This window comes from Cydia splendana, chromosome 20 (genome assembly GCF_910591565.1).
Source record: "Cydia splendana chromosome 20, ilCydSple1.2, whole genome shotgun sequence".
Classification (NCBI taxonomy): Eukaryota; Metazoa; Arthropoda; class Insecta; order Lepidoptera; family Tortricidae; genus Cydia; species Cydia splendana.
In genome coordinates this window covers 8,448,288-8,467,134 of record NC_085979.1, presented here as the reverse complement: position 1 = coordinate 8,467,134, position 18,847 = coordinate 8,448,288, and the positions used below count along the sequence as shown (strand labels likewise).

The 18,847-nt window shown below is 39.7% G+C and overlaps 2 protein-coding genes across 2 annotated transcripts in view; one reads left to right on the top strand and one right to left on the bottom strand.

The window, feature by feature from the left end:
• LOC134800826 (exportin-2) overlaps positions 1-4,619 on the bottom strand; it is a 43,542-nt gene extending 38,923 nt beyond the window's left edge. The window contains exons 1-3 of the mRNA XM_063773383.1: positions 4,447-4,619; positions 3,086-3,231; positions 1,615-1,807 (exon numbers count right to left, since the gene is read on the bottom strand). Of these exons, the coding sequence (XP_063629453.1) occupies positions 1,615-1,807; positions 3,086-3,231; positions 4,447-4,531 (424 nt within the window). The 5' untranslated portion in view covers positions 4,532-4,619. The remainder of the gene's footprint in view (positions 1-1,614; positions 1,808-3,085; positions 3,232-4,446) is intronic.
• A 1,822-nt stretch (positions 4,620-6,441) lies between these two features.
• The window catches only part of LOC134800691 (vitellogenin receptor Yl), an 86,001-nt gene continuing 73,595 nt past the window's right edge, over positions 6,442-18,847 (top strand). The window contains exons 1-10 of the mRNA XM_063773186.1: positions 6,442-6,563; positions 8,339-8,529; positions 10,042-10,202; positions 10,877-10,994; positions 12,350-12,526; positions 13,430-13,693; positions 13,871-13,968; positions 14,067-14,174; positions 16,032-16,216; positions 17,038-17,119. Of these exons, the coding sequence (XP_063629256.1) occupies positions 8,340-8,529; positions 10,042-10,202; positions 10,877-10,994; positions 12,350-12,526; positions 13,430-13,693; positions 13,871-13,968; positions 14,067-14,174; positions 16,032-16,216; positions 17,038-17,119 (1,383 nt within the window). The 5' untranslated portion in view covers positions 6,442-6,563; position 8,339. The remainder of the gene's footprint in view (positions 6,564-8,338; positions 8,530-10,041; positions 10,203-10,876; positions 10,995-12,349; positions 12,527-13,429; positions 13,694-13,870; positions 13,969-14,066; positions 14,175-16,031; positions 16,217-17,037; positions 17,120-18,847) is intronic.

Here is an 18,847-nt window from a genome sequence, read left to right as displayed (position 1 = left end):
GTCAATTTCTGACGCAAGCGAAATGAGGGAAACAGCTAAAAGAATCTACCGAAATCCAAAGCCTAACGGACATTCATGGCGTTGAACCATGGCTAGAATAGGTCGATAGAAACGCTCCATGATGGTTGTATTGTATACCAAAATCGGGGTTGTCGTAAGTAACATGCCATATTCTCTAAAAGGCCACCATGCATAGATCCAAAACTTTTTTCCAACTAAAAGAAATGATTAGACTATGCCCAGATGTTTCGCTTTACGAATCATATGTAATTGCTGTTTACACAGTACGATTTTTTTTGTGTAATATCTCGTCTTGTTCGCAAACCGCAAATTTTCTTGTAGTATTTGTCGAAAATCGTTGTCTCTCTCGGGAGGATTAGGTAAATATTGTCCAAACCATATGCTTTACGTGATCTCCCAGGACGAAATGTTACTTATTACTAGTAGTTCGCCCCGAACTGAGAACTCGCGGTTAACCAAAAATTATATAGCGATTGACTTTGTTGCACCTACTTAGGTACTCGTATAGTGCGACATAAAATAATAGAAAATAAATGAGGGCGCCACTTTCTACGTAACTGTCACATTTTTGACGTAAAATGCTTACACATGGCAACAATTTAGTATGGACATTTTTGAATTCCATTTTATTTAATTTCTACTATTTTATGTCGCTCTATAGGCGGCAATGGATCAAAGATCGCGTGTATTTATTGCAAGGTCTGTGGAGCCCTTAACTGATAGATTTAAGCAAAGAGTAGTATGTATAATATAGTTGGCCAAGCTGATCTTGTCAGTAGAAAAAATGTAGGCGCGAAGGGATATGGTCCCATAGAAAATTTGAGTTTCGTGCCTTTTTCTACTGACAAGATTTGCTTTTTTGCATCAATTTTGAAGCACCATTTACAAGTTTAGCTTTAAGTAATATAGATGGCGCTATTTTTTCGAATAAAGGGCTTCGTATACGGCTGTCCCTCCCCTGGATTTAAGTTCCCACCATAGAGATTAAAATAAACTGTATCTGTACTAAGCCGAAATATTTCCTGTCAAATGATAAATACATATATTATGTTTATTCTATTTTATTTTTATCTTGCTAATTATTTCAAAATGGTAAATTTAAAAACGATATTATAAAAGTGTAAGTCAAGCACTTTCATTTGATACTAAACTCGACCATGTTTCTTGCAAAAAAATTGACCAGAATAGCAAGACCTCTCACAAACAGCTTTTTGGCCTTCTAAGCTCTTCTAGCTCAATAACCCCTTGATCAGGCCTGCTCATAATTGAATGACTAAAATATAATGTCCTCGACTACACGTTTACCCAATTTCATTTAAATTAGCACAAATTTACTTAAGTTATTGAGTATCAAACTATCTTCTGACAGTTCAGCTTAAAAACATCAAAATGCCGGGACGTGCCGCTAGCCAGCCGCGTGTTCAAAGTCGAATGTAAGAACTTCGCTTCGCTTTGCTCGCTCGTTCGATTAAAGCACTAATTAAACTATATGTGTAATTTTTTAATAAAAATATAATACCAAAAAAAACGGCTAAGTAAAGTTGTACCCATAATAAACGATACAGTCCGTAAGCCCTTATAATGTAATGTTACCTGTGGCAAACTTCTCAACCATCTCCGGAATGAGCCCGGGCCACTTCTCCGGGAAGTCACACTTGCCAATGATGGAGACGGCATCGCTGAACTGCCTCTGTATGGATTCCGGGGACTTCAGCATGAGGGACACGATCAAAGTCTTGATTGTGGCTCGGTCTGATGCGTGGATCTTGTCAGTATTGTCTTCTTCCTGAAATGTTAATCGAACAAGCGTTAGCAAAGGTCTTCTATTTTTCGGTTTTTATTCACATGATTATTTCCAAATTTTGCAATAATGTTCTTTATGATGATTGCTGATGACATACTGCTGATATTTGACAGGAAGTACCACCCGGAAAATTTTGATGATCTGGCAAATAGTAGGTCGGTATATGACCTAGGATCTGAATAAAAAATCTAGGGTGTCACTACTGCACAGTCGCCAAAAAAAATAATTGAAGTTTTTATTTTATCTTAATTTTCTTTTTTTTTTTATTACAACCAGTATTGTTCTTTTTTGTGGTGACGCCAATTATCATAAAGTGTATTTCAAAATTAGGAACCAATGGTGTGAATAAAAATAGATTTAAAAAAACTTTAAAAATTCATAAGTCAAAAACTGTCACAATTAGGATGTTGATACTCAGCATAAATTTTCTTCACTAGAAGAGGTAGCCATAAAAAAAAACAGTCTGTTTAAAGCAAGGGTCGATTTACTGATTTACTATGGAAAGCCGACTATGGCCTTTGCGTGACCGTGACCGGTAATATGTATGTTGGTTTCCAGGGATAATTCTTTATCATGTGAACTGATATTAACAATTTTTATTTTATTCAAAACAAGGTGCTTTAATTGTAATCTCATAAATAAATAAATAAATAAAAATAAAATGCGTTTATTTTCAGACAACAAGGTCCATAGTATTGTTAATACGTACTTAAAATAACAAATATAAACTAAAATTACAACTTAAAATTAAAAACTAAAATTATTAATACTAAACTAATAGGTACTACAACTAAAATGAGTTAGTATATAGTATACTCATAGAAATTTCAAGTATGTAGAATAAATACTCGCATAGGTGGCAAGACGTTACACACGGAGCCAGAGGAGACCTCGAACAAGATGGGAGGATGAACTCAAACTCACAGCGGGCCCACTGGAGAAGAGTGGCCCACAACAAACCCCATTGGAAAGAGCTAGAGGAGGCCTTTGCTTAGCGGCACACTGAGCTTAGAGACATCCTCTAACTCAGAATAAAAGGGCTTGATAGATAGATAGGTGGCATTTTGCAATTCAAACATACCACAGGCCAGTTCCTCTTGATATAATTCTTGAAGGCGATGGCAGCGGCGACGCAGATGGTGCTGTCCACTGTCTCCTTGTCCACCAGGTGTAGCAGCAGGATGGCATAGTTCTGGGTCACTTCTACACTCTCCAGAAACTTCTCCGCTAGAAACAATAAGTGCTTTGAGTCAAACATACCACAGGCCAGTTCCTCTTGATGTAATTCTTGAAGGCGATGGCAGCGGCAACTCGGATGGTGCTGTCCACCGTCTCCTTGTCCACCAGGTGTAGCAGCAGGATGGCATAGTTCTGGTTCACTTCTACACTCTCCAGAAACTTCTCCGCTAGAAACAAGCAAAGTTAATTAAATGCCATGCCATGTTAAGGACTTATGCCACAGAAGAACTAATAGTACTGCCGTACAGAAAGGAAACTTCCTACAAAACCGAAGTTTGACAGCGGTTCAGAGTCGAATCATGCTGTCCCTTTCTAATATATGGCACTATCCTTTAGGGTTATCAAAATTCAAGCCAATATCAGCACGCAAAGGGATGTCAAGTTGTGTCAACCCTAATAATTGCTCAGAGCAATGCTGACCGAGCGGAACCGAGTTTGCCTGAAGTCAGGATTTTCGCACCCCTGCTTATGCCTTGATCACACGCACCGAGTATAGTGGCAAGAGTGCATGTGTACTTGGTATGCATGTAATTTGTGAGCTTTACTCGGCTGAGGGTACTCTCTCGCCACTGTTCTCGGTACGTGTGATCAAGACATCACAATAGTCAGTCTAGTTTTGGTAGGAAAGAGTATTTTGAGTCTAAATTTGAAGAACTCAACTCTTTTTTTCAAGACTCACCACCCTTTTTAAGCGAAACTCAAATAGGACTCAAGCCTCTGAATAAACATTCCATCAACAATTTTATGGGTTTTCTCTTTTTAATTTCTGTAGCTAACCCAAGATTTGATATAAAAACAATTGCATTTATAATTATTTTGTAAAATCATTTTAGAGTTTTCAGTTCATTTCATTTTCATTCATTGCTGTCATCGCATTGTTAGTAGCTCGGTACACGTCAAAGACCATCGGACCACTGTTACTATTTACACTGTGGTAACGGTATGTGTGATCAACATCCATGTATCTCATTTTAAACCTAGTTCTGTCTAAACAGAGTTTCCTCACGTGCTGTGTGTAAATAATTGCACAAGAATATGTTATGTTATGATGTCATTCTCGCTAAACTCAAAATAATTTATACCAGTCTCATATTGTTTTTGATTTGAAAACACATGTATGAATTTCACTTCACGGAAATGTTACAAAATAACATGTAAATACGAATAAAACGGATTTTTACAACTATAAGTTTGGTTAATTTGCTTAATAAAGACGACAAAGACAAAATGCCTGCAGTGCAAAAGAAAACAATAGTCTGCAACCAGTTGTAGCCTTGGTTTTACTGTTTATGACCTATAGGTTAGGTTTATAGTCATAGTTTTGGCTAAAAATCTAGATTAAGAGCAGAAATAACGCGTAAAACAGTGACATTTCTACTTACCGGGTCGCCGCACGTTAGGATCAGGATTCAGAGTTTGATGCAAGTAGTTTGCTAAGGTAGCCAGATTCTCGTCGGTTACTTCCATCTTGGTTTAAATATGAGCTGTTAACTAAGGTGCACTTAGATATTTTTGTTGTGCTTAACATAAAATTTAAAATCACGTTTACTGAAACTGCACTCCTGTCATCAACGGATTCATTCAACTGACCAGTGTTGCCAGCTCGGATTATGAAAAAATGCTAGACTAAGCTGTCTAGATTATGCCAAAATTATGCCAAAGGTTTTTGAAATATGCTAAAAAAAATGCTAAAATGTCACTTGAAAATAGACACTTAAAATAATACTGTGTCTAAAAATATTCAGTAAAAACACCGTACTTTGTCAGTAGAAAAAGGCGCGAAACTCAAATTTTCTATGGGCTGATAATTTTTCACGCCTACTTTAAATTTGCGCTTTTGATTACTAACGGAAATGGCTTGTAAGGTCAGGTGAGAACGGGACGTCGCTATACACATACATATGTCTCGTTTGCACCTGTCATTCCGTACGGAAAATTCCGTGCGTCTGTGGCCAGCCTTATTATTGACCAAGTGAGCTCAAAATGCGAGCAAAGCTTCTACGTTTCAGGCGTATAACCGCGAACATCAATAATCGAAAATTTCCAGCAACTATCTCTGTCAATCTAATTACGCCTTAATTGGAGTAAAAGAGGTAGTTTCTCGAAATTTTCGTTATCGACGTTCGTGGTAGGCCCTCTGCTAGGACTAAAATGCCGACTGCTGTCCCATCCCAGCAAATAGCAAAACAGAGATTTGGCTAAATTTATGTAAGTACACAAGATCAGTGAAGGCCAGTCCAGATGGGACAATTTTCGTCCAACCTGATTAAATTGTCTCTCAAAACTCAAATATGTCTATCCACGAAAAAATCAGAGGTAAATTTAACTGATTTATTTGCTATTTAAAAAAAATTATACATATATTATAGTCCGTCGACGTCCATCCGCCCACAAAAGTCAAAATTCATATGAAAATATGAACCGCATAAGGCGATGGCGCATATATTTGCTGCCAAGTTGGTACAAACTTGGCTTAGACTAAATTATGCTAAAAAAAATGCCAGATGCTAAATGGAAAATTTTGGTGCCAAAGCCAGTGAAAATATGCCAGAGGGGCTACCGCGAAAACCGAAATTCGCAAATTGCGGGGATCTTACTCTTTTACTCCAATGAAGGCGTAATTAGAGTGACAGAGAAAAATGCCCGCAATTGACGATTTTCGGTATTGGCGGTAGCCCTACTGATCTGGCATCAAATATGCCAAGTTGGCAACACTGCAACTGACTTTTAACTTTTTTTTAATACTGGGTCAGTGTTACCCGTGTTACCCATAGATGTTACCATGTAAAACTTCAACAACATCAATTTTTGTCGTGGTTTCTTTATGAAAATATGAAAATGCTAAAAAAGATTTATCTTTGATAGATTTTCAGTGAAATATATCCTGATCAGAATTTTTATTAAACCAAATGTTCACAGAAAACTATTGATCAAAGAATATAATACTCACCAATACTCACTATTGATGTATAATTCTGTCTCGAGTCAAGCAATAACTAAACGTAATAAACGTTATCTTGAAGTTATGTCATGGATTTTAATTATTTAAACCTATGCAAAAGTGTTCATGGGACCGTTTATTAAGTGTTCGTGGGCACTAGAACCAGAACAAGAGTGATACATTTGCTGGCTACGAAAGACAAGTATCTGCATCAATCATAACATTTTTTTATTTGTTAAGTAATTTAGAATAATTTTTGTATTTTTATATTTCATACACAATATTGTTCATGAATAAATAATGAATGAATGAATAAAATGCAATAACCAAACTTATTCAACATTGAAGGCAAATTGAAGGTAGTTTCAGAAATTCCCTTAGTTTAATGGTAAGTAACCGTCTTTTTAATAAAACTCTCATTTCCGGTAATGTCTGTCCTTCCGTTCTCTGCCTGCAGCCACGTGAACTCTGTTGCCGTCGTACAAAAATGTTGATTTAATTATTCTAAGTGCCTTGTTTATTTTAATTGTTATTTATATACTTCTACTATAATCACAGGTAAGTTTCTGTCAGTGTTTATTTATATAAAAGAAGCTTTATGTAAATTTGTCATGGGATATTATAGCTTGTCCTTGTCCGATTTCTAAGATCAAGTTCGCCATACATACATTTACTATGGTGTACTTGATCATAGCAAAACGGACAGTCTATACCTATCAAGGCTTCAAGACAAAGTCCTACCTACCTAACAGTATCTACCCTCGTACCTAATACCTACTAGCTCATGTACTACCAAAAATGTCCATCTATCAATTAGATCCACAATTTTATGAATATTTGAACAAAATTTTTGAATGCGCCAACTCTTATGATACCTAATTAAAATATCTACCTAAAAAAATCAAAAGCATAGCCTACCTACCTACATCACATTGTGACTAAATATTTTTTTTTAATGTTAATATCTAGAGAGGAAAATGGGAACTACGTTTGTATGGAGAATCCTGTATCTTCTTCTGTATACAATAAATAAATAAATATTATAGGACATTTTTACACAAATTGACTAAGCCCCACGGTAAGCTCAAGAAGGCTTGTGTTGTGGGTACTCAGACAACGATATATATAATATATAAATACTTAAATACATAGAAAACAACCATGACTCAGGAACAAATATCTGTATCATCAATATCATCATACATACAAATAAATGCCCTTACCAGGATGCGAACCCGGGACCATCGGCTTCATAGGCAGGGTCACTAGTCACTACCCACTAGGCCAGACCGGTCGTCAAAATGTATCTAAACTAGTGGCTTTGTGAGCTGTAGACCTCATGAACCCCTTGACTCCGCCATTTTGAAAACCGGGCAAGTGCTAGTCGGACTCGCGCACGAAGGGTTCCGTACCATTACGTAATAAACGGTAAAAAAATCACGTCTGTTGTATGGAAGCCCCCCTTAAATATTTATATTATTCTGTTTTTAGTATTTTGTTGTTACATGTAAATACATCATTTGTGAAAATTTCGACTGTTTAGCTATCACGGTTCATGAGATACAGCATGGTGATAGACAGACAGACGGACAGTCAGACGGACAGACAGACAGATGGTCGACAGCACAATTCTATTTAACTACCGAATCTAGATTTACAAAATTTAACTACCTACGAGTAGAATTGGTTGAGAATTGCGACCAGTACGGTTACCATCAGTTTGTCACTGACATAAACGCCGTCGAGAACGTAATTTACTTTCTATACATCTCGCTCGCACTCGCATATTAGTGCAAACGGGATGTATAGAAAGTAAATTACGTTCTCGACGGCGTTTATGTCAGTGACAAACTGATGGTAACCGTACTGTAGAGGAGAACATCCGGATATACCAAAGCATTTTGCCCGCCGCGAGTTAAGAATGACTCACACTAGAACGGTCCGGGCCCGGGATGGGGCTTCCGACACTTACTTTTCTGATGACAAAAATCGGTGATCATTGCTCAATTGAACCTTTATATACAAAACTGAAGTAGCTATCGGACATAAACTGAGTATTGCAGCGTGAGTCATCCTTTACAACAGAGACCTTCGCTAACGCTTCGGTAAATCTTATTATGTCTTTTAATTTTTTTAGAATATAATATTTTAAAACTTTGGCGTTTTGAACACATATTAACTCACATTTATAGGCGGGGTCTATCGCGAATTTATTTTATATATATTGACTAAGTACCACGGTTAACTCAAGAAGGCCTGTGGGTTGAGTACCCACAACGATATACGATATACGGGTCGTCAACCTTTATTACCTTTATTTTTATTTTTTTCAGTATGTTCTACATATTCCTCCTATCTGGCCTGCTAGCGTGCGGAGCCGAGTTCGCCGACGAACTACAATTATACGAGAAAGAATGTCTTGGGGAAGATAAGTTCACGTGCCTTGATGGCGGCTGCATCTCTCAAGATCAGTACTGCAACAACAGAACGGACTGTGCTGATGGAAGCGATGAGAATTTTTGCCGTAAGTATTTGGGGCATTATCCATGAAAAGGGAACTTATTGTCGATGGCGCTTACGCCGCACAGCGTTGCGTGGCGTTGTATTTATATCGGAGCATCGTTAATAATGGCGTAAGCTCCGTCGACAATAAGGTCCCTTTTTATGGATAAAGTCACATTTTACCTTTTCTTTAGAAAATGTTCTGTCGATAATGTTAGGAAGAACTTTTGAGTGAATAGGAATTAAAAAATGTAATACCTAAAGATAGTTTTTTATTCAAGTGACCATTTCATGACCATTAATATGTTATTGTGTTACTTGTTGTTTTTTTTTTTTTGTCACGAATAAACGCTCTCTATTCTCTATTCTATTCTATTCAAGTAGGCATATTACAATGCGCTTATGAACGTCAAATAAAGCTACACCGGCTCCAACCCTACACCTCTGCTCGAGAAGATTTAAGTCCCCCGTCCCCACTCAATTGGAGGAGGATATCCCAATATGGGACCGGCAACTAACTCGGCGGGACACATATTTTCAAAACATTACATATCTTATAATTAACATGCATCCGGGTCTGTGCTCCACATAGGTGCCCCTGCGGCACTGACGTCGACGCCTTCGGACACCACAGGCTCTCCTGCCAAAGGAGCGCCGGCCGCTTCTCTAGACACGCCGCGCTTAACGATATTCTCCGCCGGTCTCTTACCAGCGTCAACGTACCGGCTCTTCTCGAGCCTCCTGGTATTGTAAGAGACGATGGTAAAAGACCGGACGGAATGTCACTAATTCCGTGGAAGATGGGTCGGGTGCTGGTGTGGGACGCCACCTGTGTGGACACCCTAGCCCCGTCTCATCTCCACGGCACTACTGCAAAAGCCGGCGCGGCAGCAGAGGCGGCCGAAAAATTAAAAAAGTCCAAATATAGGGGTCTCGGCCCCGAATACGATTTCGTACCTTTTGGTGTCGAGACCCTTGGCCCGTGGGGTCCGAACGCGTCTACCCTTTTTAAGGATCTTTCAAAAAGGATAGCTGAGGCCACTGGTGACCGTAGATCTGGCAGCTTCCTCGCACAAATAATAAGTATTGCGATACAGCGAGGAAATGCTGCCAGTATCTACGGTACCATTCCGCATGGGGATATTTTGTAATTATTTATTTTAAGTTTACTTTTATTTATTTTTAGATTTAGTTTTTAAGTTTTGTAGGTTAGTTATTTAATTATGTTTTTTTTTTCCTAGTTAATGTATATTAAGTTTGTAGGCATATGGAATTTATATGAAACATTACATCGTGACGTTACGGTCAAAACTCACCTACTTTTTATATTTCTATCCGATTTATTAAATAGAACTTGTGGTTAAAAATAACTCCTATCTGTGTTTTTCTAATAATTATCTGGTGCTTTATTTCATGCATGGTGTAAAATAATTTATTTTAAATAAAGTATATATAATACCCTATTGTCTATGAGTATATGATGTCCATTCGGGGCCCTTTGCATTCCAAGCCATAACCTTAGGTTTTTTTCCAGCGGACCACCCCCCCAACGAGCAACTTTGTAACACTACCCACCAGTTCCTTTGCCGCGACGGCCACGCCTGCATCCCCTCCACGTGGGTGTGCAACAGCGCGCCCGACTGTACCGATGGCAGCGACGAGGCTAACTGTACCGATATGCCCATCACCAAAAATGTAAGTATACAGGGTGTAACAAAAATAGTGGGGATCCGTTTAAGGCGTGAATCTAGTATTTAACTGGATCAGGCATGACTGTTGGGGGGAACTGACAGAACGGGATAGTCTTATGTATCTTTCAGTAGGAGTAGCATCGAAAGCGCTGTTATTGTTTGTCCTTGTCACAGTCTCACTTTTTTTTATTCCCCACCGTAAATTTAGTATACATGTATTATGGTGGGCAACAAATATATTCGACCAATCATAGTGTCGCATTGCGTATGTTTTGTCACTCACGGAGGCACGCCTATACCACTTCTATAGGATCCTTAATCCTACCTTCTATGGTTTAAGGGCATATTCGGAACATGATCAGTTGAGTTTTTGGGTTTTTGCTAAAAGTTTATTTTGACGGGTAGGTAAACTACGGAACCCTACACTGAGCATGGCCCGACATGCTCTTGGCCCTTTTTTTATGATATAGGAGGCAAATGAGCAGACAACCATCCTGGTAGTAAGCAGTTACCGTTAAAATTTCAACTGCCTAGCTATCACGGTTCATGAGATATAGCCTGGTGACAGTCGTCTGGTCAGACAGACAGACGGACAGCGGAGTCTTAATAGTAATAGGGTCCCGTTTTTGCCTTTGGGTATACGGAACCCTAAAAACTGTAAAAAATGTGATATTTCAGGCTACATGCGGCAAGGCGTTTCAATGTGGAGACGGAACCTGCATCTCGAGCCTATGGATGTGCGATGGGCACTACGATTGTGAGGACCGCAGCGACGAGGATATCGAGACAACTTGCAGTAAGTTACACATCTCTCTCTCTCTCTCTTTAGCCTTTTTCTAACCTTCGGGTGTAGGCCTCCTTCAGTTTTACGCAATTCGTCACGGTTCTGTGCAACTTGGAGCCACCTCTTCCCCGCAGTATTTTGATGTCGTCGTCCCAACGCATCATGGGTCTACTTTGAGGACGCTCTTCCCCCCATGCTCGCCACTCAAGTAGTCGTTTACTCCACGAATCGGTCTTTCGTGCTATATGCATTCCCACTTCAAATTGGCTACGTGATTTACAACATCCGTGACCTTGCTCTGCTGTCTCAGCCACTCATTCGTCTTACGGTCTCTCAATGTGACCCCAACCAGTTTTATCTCTAGCTATAAGTTACACATCACCATATCAAAACCAACGAGGAGGAGGTGGAGGGCGTACTCTGGAGTATCAAGTGGCCGAAGGCCGTCTGGACGCTCTAGGTACCGCTGGAGAGACGAAGTGCAGAAGACCTTAGCGAACTCGGCGCCGTCGACTGGACAGAGACGGCTTTGGACAGAGTAGTATGGCGGTCTTTGGTGTCGGAGGCCAAGATCCACTTCGGGTCGTTGCGCCACAGCAGTAAGAAAGTAAGTCAGTATACCAAAACCAAAGTATCATCATCATCATCATTTTAGCCTTATGTTACCCACCGCTGAGCATAGGCCTCTCTGTAGGGTCAGGTGGGGTAAAAATAATATAAGACACGGGGAAAAATAAGTTTAAGTCACTCAGAAACTTAAGTTATTTAAAAAGAAGTCTACACCCAAGGCTTTCTTTTAATGGAATAAATGAAGTACCATAAGTTTTTGAGTGTTGAAAACGATGTACGCTACTTATCCTGGTCCTTGGCCAGGTTCATCCAATACTGCCCCGTGATCTTCCTAATGTCGTCCACCCAACGAGCTAACGGCGGGGACGTCAGGCGCATTCATCCGAAAGCGATCACCAATCCGTGGTCCACTTGCCATTCAACTTGTAACGCCCAATTCCATTTAAGTGTGGTAATGACATCTCCTAGTCTCGCATTAAAGCCTAACTGTACCGACCAAAAGGGGCGCGTTTTTATCAGAACGGCCGAATTTATTTATTTTATTTATTTAAGGAACACCAACGGATACATGTACCCAATTACATAGGAACAAGGATTTAACATTAACGGACGTTTACGTAGCTACTTAGGTGACCACAGCTCACAGAAATGAAGTCATCATAGCAAGAATTTTGATAAAGATTTTAGATACCTACGAATGCGCTCTAAACACAAATCTGACATTCGCAGTATTTTTACGGTTGCAGCTTTGTTTTAATCAGATAATTAAGTTTTTTACAAAATCGAAATATTTGCAGGACATTCCTTAAACGCGCACACGGTGAGCGACGGCAAAGCGTGCTACGAATACTCTCCCGTCGGATCGCGCTTCTACAAGTGCTTGGATTCGTCCTTCTGCCTGACGCCTGGGCAAATGTGCGACAACATCACAGACTGCAGGGACAATAGCGACGAGGGCCCGTTTTGCGACAAATGTGAGGTTTTACAAACTTTTATTGGTTTCTCTATCTCTACTTTTCTTTCAAAATAATTATATCTGCTGCTACATTGAGACGGTGCTATTCAATTGCTATCAAATTACCGTTACCGGTATAACTAAAAAACTGGGCAAGTGCGAGTCGGACTCGCGCACGAAGGGTTCCGTACCATAATGCAAAAAAAGGCAAAAAAAGACGGTCACCCATCCAAGTACTGACCCCGCCCGACGTTGCTTAACTTCGGTCAAAAATCACGTTTGTTGTATGGGAGCCCCACTTAAATCTTTATTTTATTCTGTTTTTAGTATTTGTTGTTATAGCGGCAACATCTGTGAAAATTTCAACTGTCTAGTTATCACGGTTCGTGAGATACAGCCTGGTGACAGACAGACGGACGGACGGACGGACAGCAGAGTCTTAGTAATAGTTTTACCCTTTGGGTACGGAACTCTAAAAATCAAAATATCTCCTAGCTTACACATTATTTCTTTGATATTATAGAATAGTATTTAGGTAAAGATAATGATTGTACAAATTAGCTAAATTAAGTGCAAAAATATACATATAAACAACCAATAAGATACCGAAATTGAATACCAGTTAATTTGTATGAAAAATATACCGGTATTCGGTCCCTGTATTAAACCCAATATAGAGGTTGCGTTGTTTTTTTTTTACGCAATTTACGCAAACGATTAACGTTAAATTTCTATGAAATTATATCATTTAAAATAACACATGCACACTCTAGGGCTCTAGGCTTTCAAATACCGTGTTAGCTTATACGGACTTTACACAGATAGTTACACGTTACACCCAAAGTGTGCAAGTTATATGAAACCTTATTATTATTAGTTATATTATTTTAAGACATGGTAGTGACACACTTTATTTTTCCAGGGCATTCGATGTGCGTTAACTCCACCTGTCCGACCTCCATCACAAAATGCACCCCAGATCGCTCCGGCCCTAATTGTTTCTGCATGCCCTTCCCACACTCCCACTACTACAACGAAACTACAAACAAATGCGAGGACGTGAACGAGTGTCTATCAGAATGGCCGAGTTGCAGCCATCATTGCAAGAATTACGATGGACATTTTCGATGCGAATGCGATCGCGGATATGACGCGGATGATTTTCGATATCTCTGTTTTGCTCAAGGTAAGTAAACTGAAACAGGGACGCGTTATAGTCAGAACGGCCGAGTTTCGATGTGAATATGAACGCGGATATGGTCCGGGTGATTTTCAACTACTAATAATAATAAAAATATACTTTTGCAATGTGAATTCGAGCAAGTATTTTTGAAATTTAAAATGATTTTTTTCTTTCTTGCAGGTCCAGAAGCGATGCTTTTCTATAGCACTGAGAAAGATATTCGGTACATCAAGGTCAAAACCAAGCAAGAAGTTGTTGTAGCTACGGGTATCAAAAAGGTACAGTCAGCAGCAGAAGTTGCGATGCACCCGTTTTTACCCTTACAGGGGGACTTTCTTATACGATTGCTATACTTCCCATAATGTTTTTTTTTCAGAGCCACGGGGTGTCCTACGACGGCAAGTATCTCTACTGGGTAGAGACAGCGGAAGGACACCAGGCTATAGCCAGAGCTCAGCTAGATAACGTCGTAGAGACAAAACAGGTAACTCTTGAAGTTTGCAAAATTGTATAGGGATTAAATAGTGTTGTGAATAACGCTAATTTCGAGGCTTAAAGACTCGAACCCTTAAGGTTCTCGAGACTTAACGCCTTAAGGGCGGCAAAGACGATTTCTTACATCCATACGCGTAAAATAAATCCCATCAAAAACATTACATGTAAAAAGGTGCAAGTCTCGCAACGCTTCGACTACAAAAAAAGCTTTGAGATGTAATGTGAAACCAAGTCGGTTATTTTAATCAGTGCCAGGGGGTGTTAAAACGTATCAATGAGATATCTTTAATTTGTAATACGTATAATGACTTGGCAATCGCACGGCTGCATAATGACAAAAGGATCATCGTCACCTATTAAAAATAATTCTAATTGAACATAACGCTAGCGCTAATTGCAGTTTGAGCATTAGGGGTCATCCATTAATTACATCACACGTTTAGGGGGGGAGGGGGTCAAGAAAATGTGACATGTTGTGACAAGGGGGAGAGGGGAGTCACAAATTTTGTGACGTCACTTTAACTTCATCAGTAACCAAAATTTTATTTTAATAATTTTATTTACTGTACAGTTCAAAAACAAGTTTTTGGAACGATAATCGTTTTTATTAGTTAATTTTTTTTTTCATAATTAGTTTTGGGTTATAAATTATAAATTTACTAATATTTTGACAAAAAATTAATAATACTTAATTCGATTTGCCGATTTCGTTGAAAAAATGTGACGTCACACCAGGGGGGGAGGGGTTGGTCAAATGTGACCAAGTGTGACAAGGAGGGGGGGAGGGGTCAAAAAACCTTGAAATTCGTGTGACGTAATTAATGGATGACCCCTTACACATACGAGTACGGTACGAGTAAAGCATTATGAGAAAACTAGTATTTTCACGCGAACTGTAAATTTTTCTCTCCTGTGGGCAATATTTAACAGCTTGTGGGCATGTAGGTAATGATTTTATCATAGTTCTCTAAATAAAAGAAGTACCTTTTCACGTGGATAAGGGTTACATAAGAAAATTAACCTTTATAGCCCTTAACTTTTGTGTATGTCTACAGTAAAGACGCGAACACCGTTTTGTGTTTGACCCTGCTAGAAGGCCTAGAAGTACCTTAGAATTATGATGATCGTGAGTGAGTGTGTCAGTGTCGAAAATAAGGAACTTTGACGTACAATAATTCTTAAACTACAAGTTCAAATTGAAAGTTTTTGAGAATATATCTTAATCATGTTAAGCCCTATATATTACTGAAAATTCAGGGTTCTAGCTTCAGCCAGGACAAAATTACAGGACGTCGAAAATGGCCTGAATCGCTTCGAGAAAAGGATGGTACGGCCGTGCCTCTTTGTTTTGCTCGACTTGGCGGGGGCACTGCCGTGCCCCCAGATAAATACAATCCTCAAATATAGTCGACTTAGTCGAGTCTTCAAGACTTACGAGTTTTGAGGGTGAGGGTAATATGATATACGCATTTTATGGCTCCTCTACACGATGGGCCATCATACTGGCCCAATAAGATGGGCCAGCGTGCAGAGAGAGAGTGGTGTCGGATGGCTTATGGCGCGGCGGGATGGCGATGGCATGGCCGCGGTGTCGGTTTTTCGCCCGCACATCAAAGGTAGTGGGCTAGTGATGGTGCGTACACATCTACACGTGGCCCATTCCATAGTGCGTGCTCTCAACCATCGCATGGCCATCTAGCTGATCCAGCGCTGTGCAGCGCTCATTGTCTGTCATTTTGACTTATGTATTTGTAAAGGGATAAAACATAATTTAAATAAATCAGGTCCATATTAAAGTTCTATGCATAAGGTTAGGCTGTACTTTACCACATCTTTTTGTTTTCAGACCCTAGTGAGCCTAGGTCTATACGACGCTGGTGACATTGCAGTGGACTGGCTTGGAAACAACATCTACTTCAGCGACACGTCGCGTGGCGCCATCTATGTGTGCATCACGGACGGATCGGTGTGTGCCCGCATCAGTACAGCTTCGTTGAGGCCGAAATTTGTTACGCTGGATGTCAAGAATGGGTAAGAGAACTATTTTTCTATATGTACATAATGTTAGAAAGAGCGCTGTAGCTTTAAACTAGCTAATTAACAATATCTACTTTAGCGACACGTCACGTGGCGCCATCTATGTGTGCATCACATACGGATCGGTGTGTGCTCGCATCCTTACAGCCCGAAATGGCCGAAATTTGTTAGGCTGGATGTCAAGAACGGTTGTTTTACAAGGGGGCAAAGTTATTGTTTAACCGCTCGTGCTAATATTGATACCCGAGCAAGCGAAAGATTCCAAAAATGAACCACGAGGGTAGCGACGAGTGGTTCGAAAAATGGAATCGTGAGTGTTGCGAGAGTTTCAAAGCACGAGGGTTAAACAAAATTGGCCCCCGAGTGGAACACAAAATTTTTCACCACAACAACCCGAAGAAAATATTAATTGTAAGATATCAAACAAAAACAAACCAAATCAAATCCAAATAAATGTTATTAAATATATATGATTCAAAATCATCATTTAAAAGTAAATTCAATCAGCAAACATAAGAAAACAACTCAAAATTTGCATTTGATTACTTTGCCTCACATGTGAATAAAATGCAAATTTGGTATCGGTTTTTGAAGAATCAAGAGAGCATTTACCAGTTGGTGTGGTGAAAATAAATATACCACGCTAGATATCAAGGACGCGTGCAACTATTATCCTTTTCTTTTTAATTAAGTAGAAAGAGAAGAGTTGGGTGGTAGGTAGTATTTTTCAACAGTGACAATATGCCCCGACGCAGCAATGGCGTCCAGTGCCAAAATTAAAGGAATAAATTAAATTCTACGTATTTTCCTTCTAGATTAATGTATTGGGCCGACGTGGCCGGTCTCCAAGGAGGCCACGTGATCATGCGTGCGCGCATGGATGGCTCCGACCCCGTGGTGAGTTCTATTTGCTTCTATAGAATCGATGGTATAGTGGCGGATTTGCAGTCTTTGCCGCCCTAGGTCCCAGGCCCTGTAGCCGCCCCTTTCTCAGCACCCATCATATTGACTACATTTTGAGTTATTTCTTGTTGTAGGTAATGCAACTAATTTTTTGTCACAATTTGCCGCCCCTAATATCTTGCCGCCCTAGGCCCGGGCCTACTTGGCCTTAGGGCAAATCCGCCACTGGTATCAATCAATACTGTCATGCATGTACCAAATTCTCATTTTGTTAGAAAGGGAATTTCCCTGGAGAGGCTCTATAACCGTTAATGTTAATATCTTAGACTGTTCGTTTATTGTCCTTCCATATCCGAACGTAAGACCAACAAACTGATATAGGTAATGTTAGTAGATTTATCCACTAGCCGCCCAGAGACCTATAAAAAGGTCTCCCGTTCCGTTCTAATTTGAATCTTTATTTTGACTAATCAAAATTGAATTTGTATTGGCAAGTTTCGATGTCTGGGCGGCTAGAGGATAAGCCAGGGCTGTTCTCGGCGCCTGTGACCATCGTGACACTAGCACTACCCATTGAGTTATTCAGAGAAGCCATATCATGGCTCCTCTACACGATGGGCCATCATACTGGCCCACTAAGATGGACCACAGCGTCTAGAGAGGGTAGTGATGGGATGGCGATGGGATGGGGTGCCCCTTAATACGCCTAACATTAATTGTCATAATATGAATTCGCATAACAGATTTGGCATAACATGATTGTTCATAACATTGAACAGGCATAATAATAAGAAAGCATAATCAGGAGGGGCAACAATCGCCCCCGAGTAATGCGCTTTGTAAACCAGGCATTCGCGGGGACGGATATCAGGCCCCGCGACTACATGGCCAACGTAACGGAGCGCATCGACTTTCTAAAGCAGAAAGTCTATGCATGGGCAAACCGTATTCGCCGCTACAGAGTGTGATGATTTTAATAAGTAATATTAAGTTTTAGAATAATTTATTTAGATTACTTTTTAAGTAGGGTAAGATAATAACACTGTAATACTAACTACCGGCCTCCCACTCAATAAATAGTGGGGAGACGGGTAAAAACCAGGTGTCCGGATGGACGAGCGGCAGTCGTTGTCGAGCATTAGCCGAAAGCAAAGTACTGGGTAGTAGCTCTCAAGCCGATAATCTGTGTTATAAGTACTAGAATAAGTGTTACTATTATGTAATGGCATCTATGCATCTGTAAAATAATAATAAAGGTAATTAAATAAAGTGTGCTGATTGTGAATCCTGGAGTTTTAATCACAATTCAGAAGCAGGGATAAAGAACCGTAAGTAAAAATCGTCACTAAGTAATTAGTATTGTTGAAATAATTAAATTTGTGGTAAGTATACATATAACTCACGCTTAAATAGGGATAAAATGTGGCCAAGGCATTGGATTCTGATAATAACTTTTTGATGTTGTTTGAGGATATTTTTTTTATGTTTTTCTATTTTATTCATATGCGGACATGTGTGCTGTACAGGCTAAGTATACCTGATATCGGCCACGTGGATCATGCAACCTTTCTACTAAACGTGCTGTAAATGTTCATATATATTATTCTCGTAGGTTATGGTACCAAGTATTTTTGATAGAAGTCAGTAAGGCTGATACTAGCCGCGTGCCCCATGTGTTTGTTTGTACTTGTATGATTTAATGGTACCACGTGTGTGGTATAG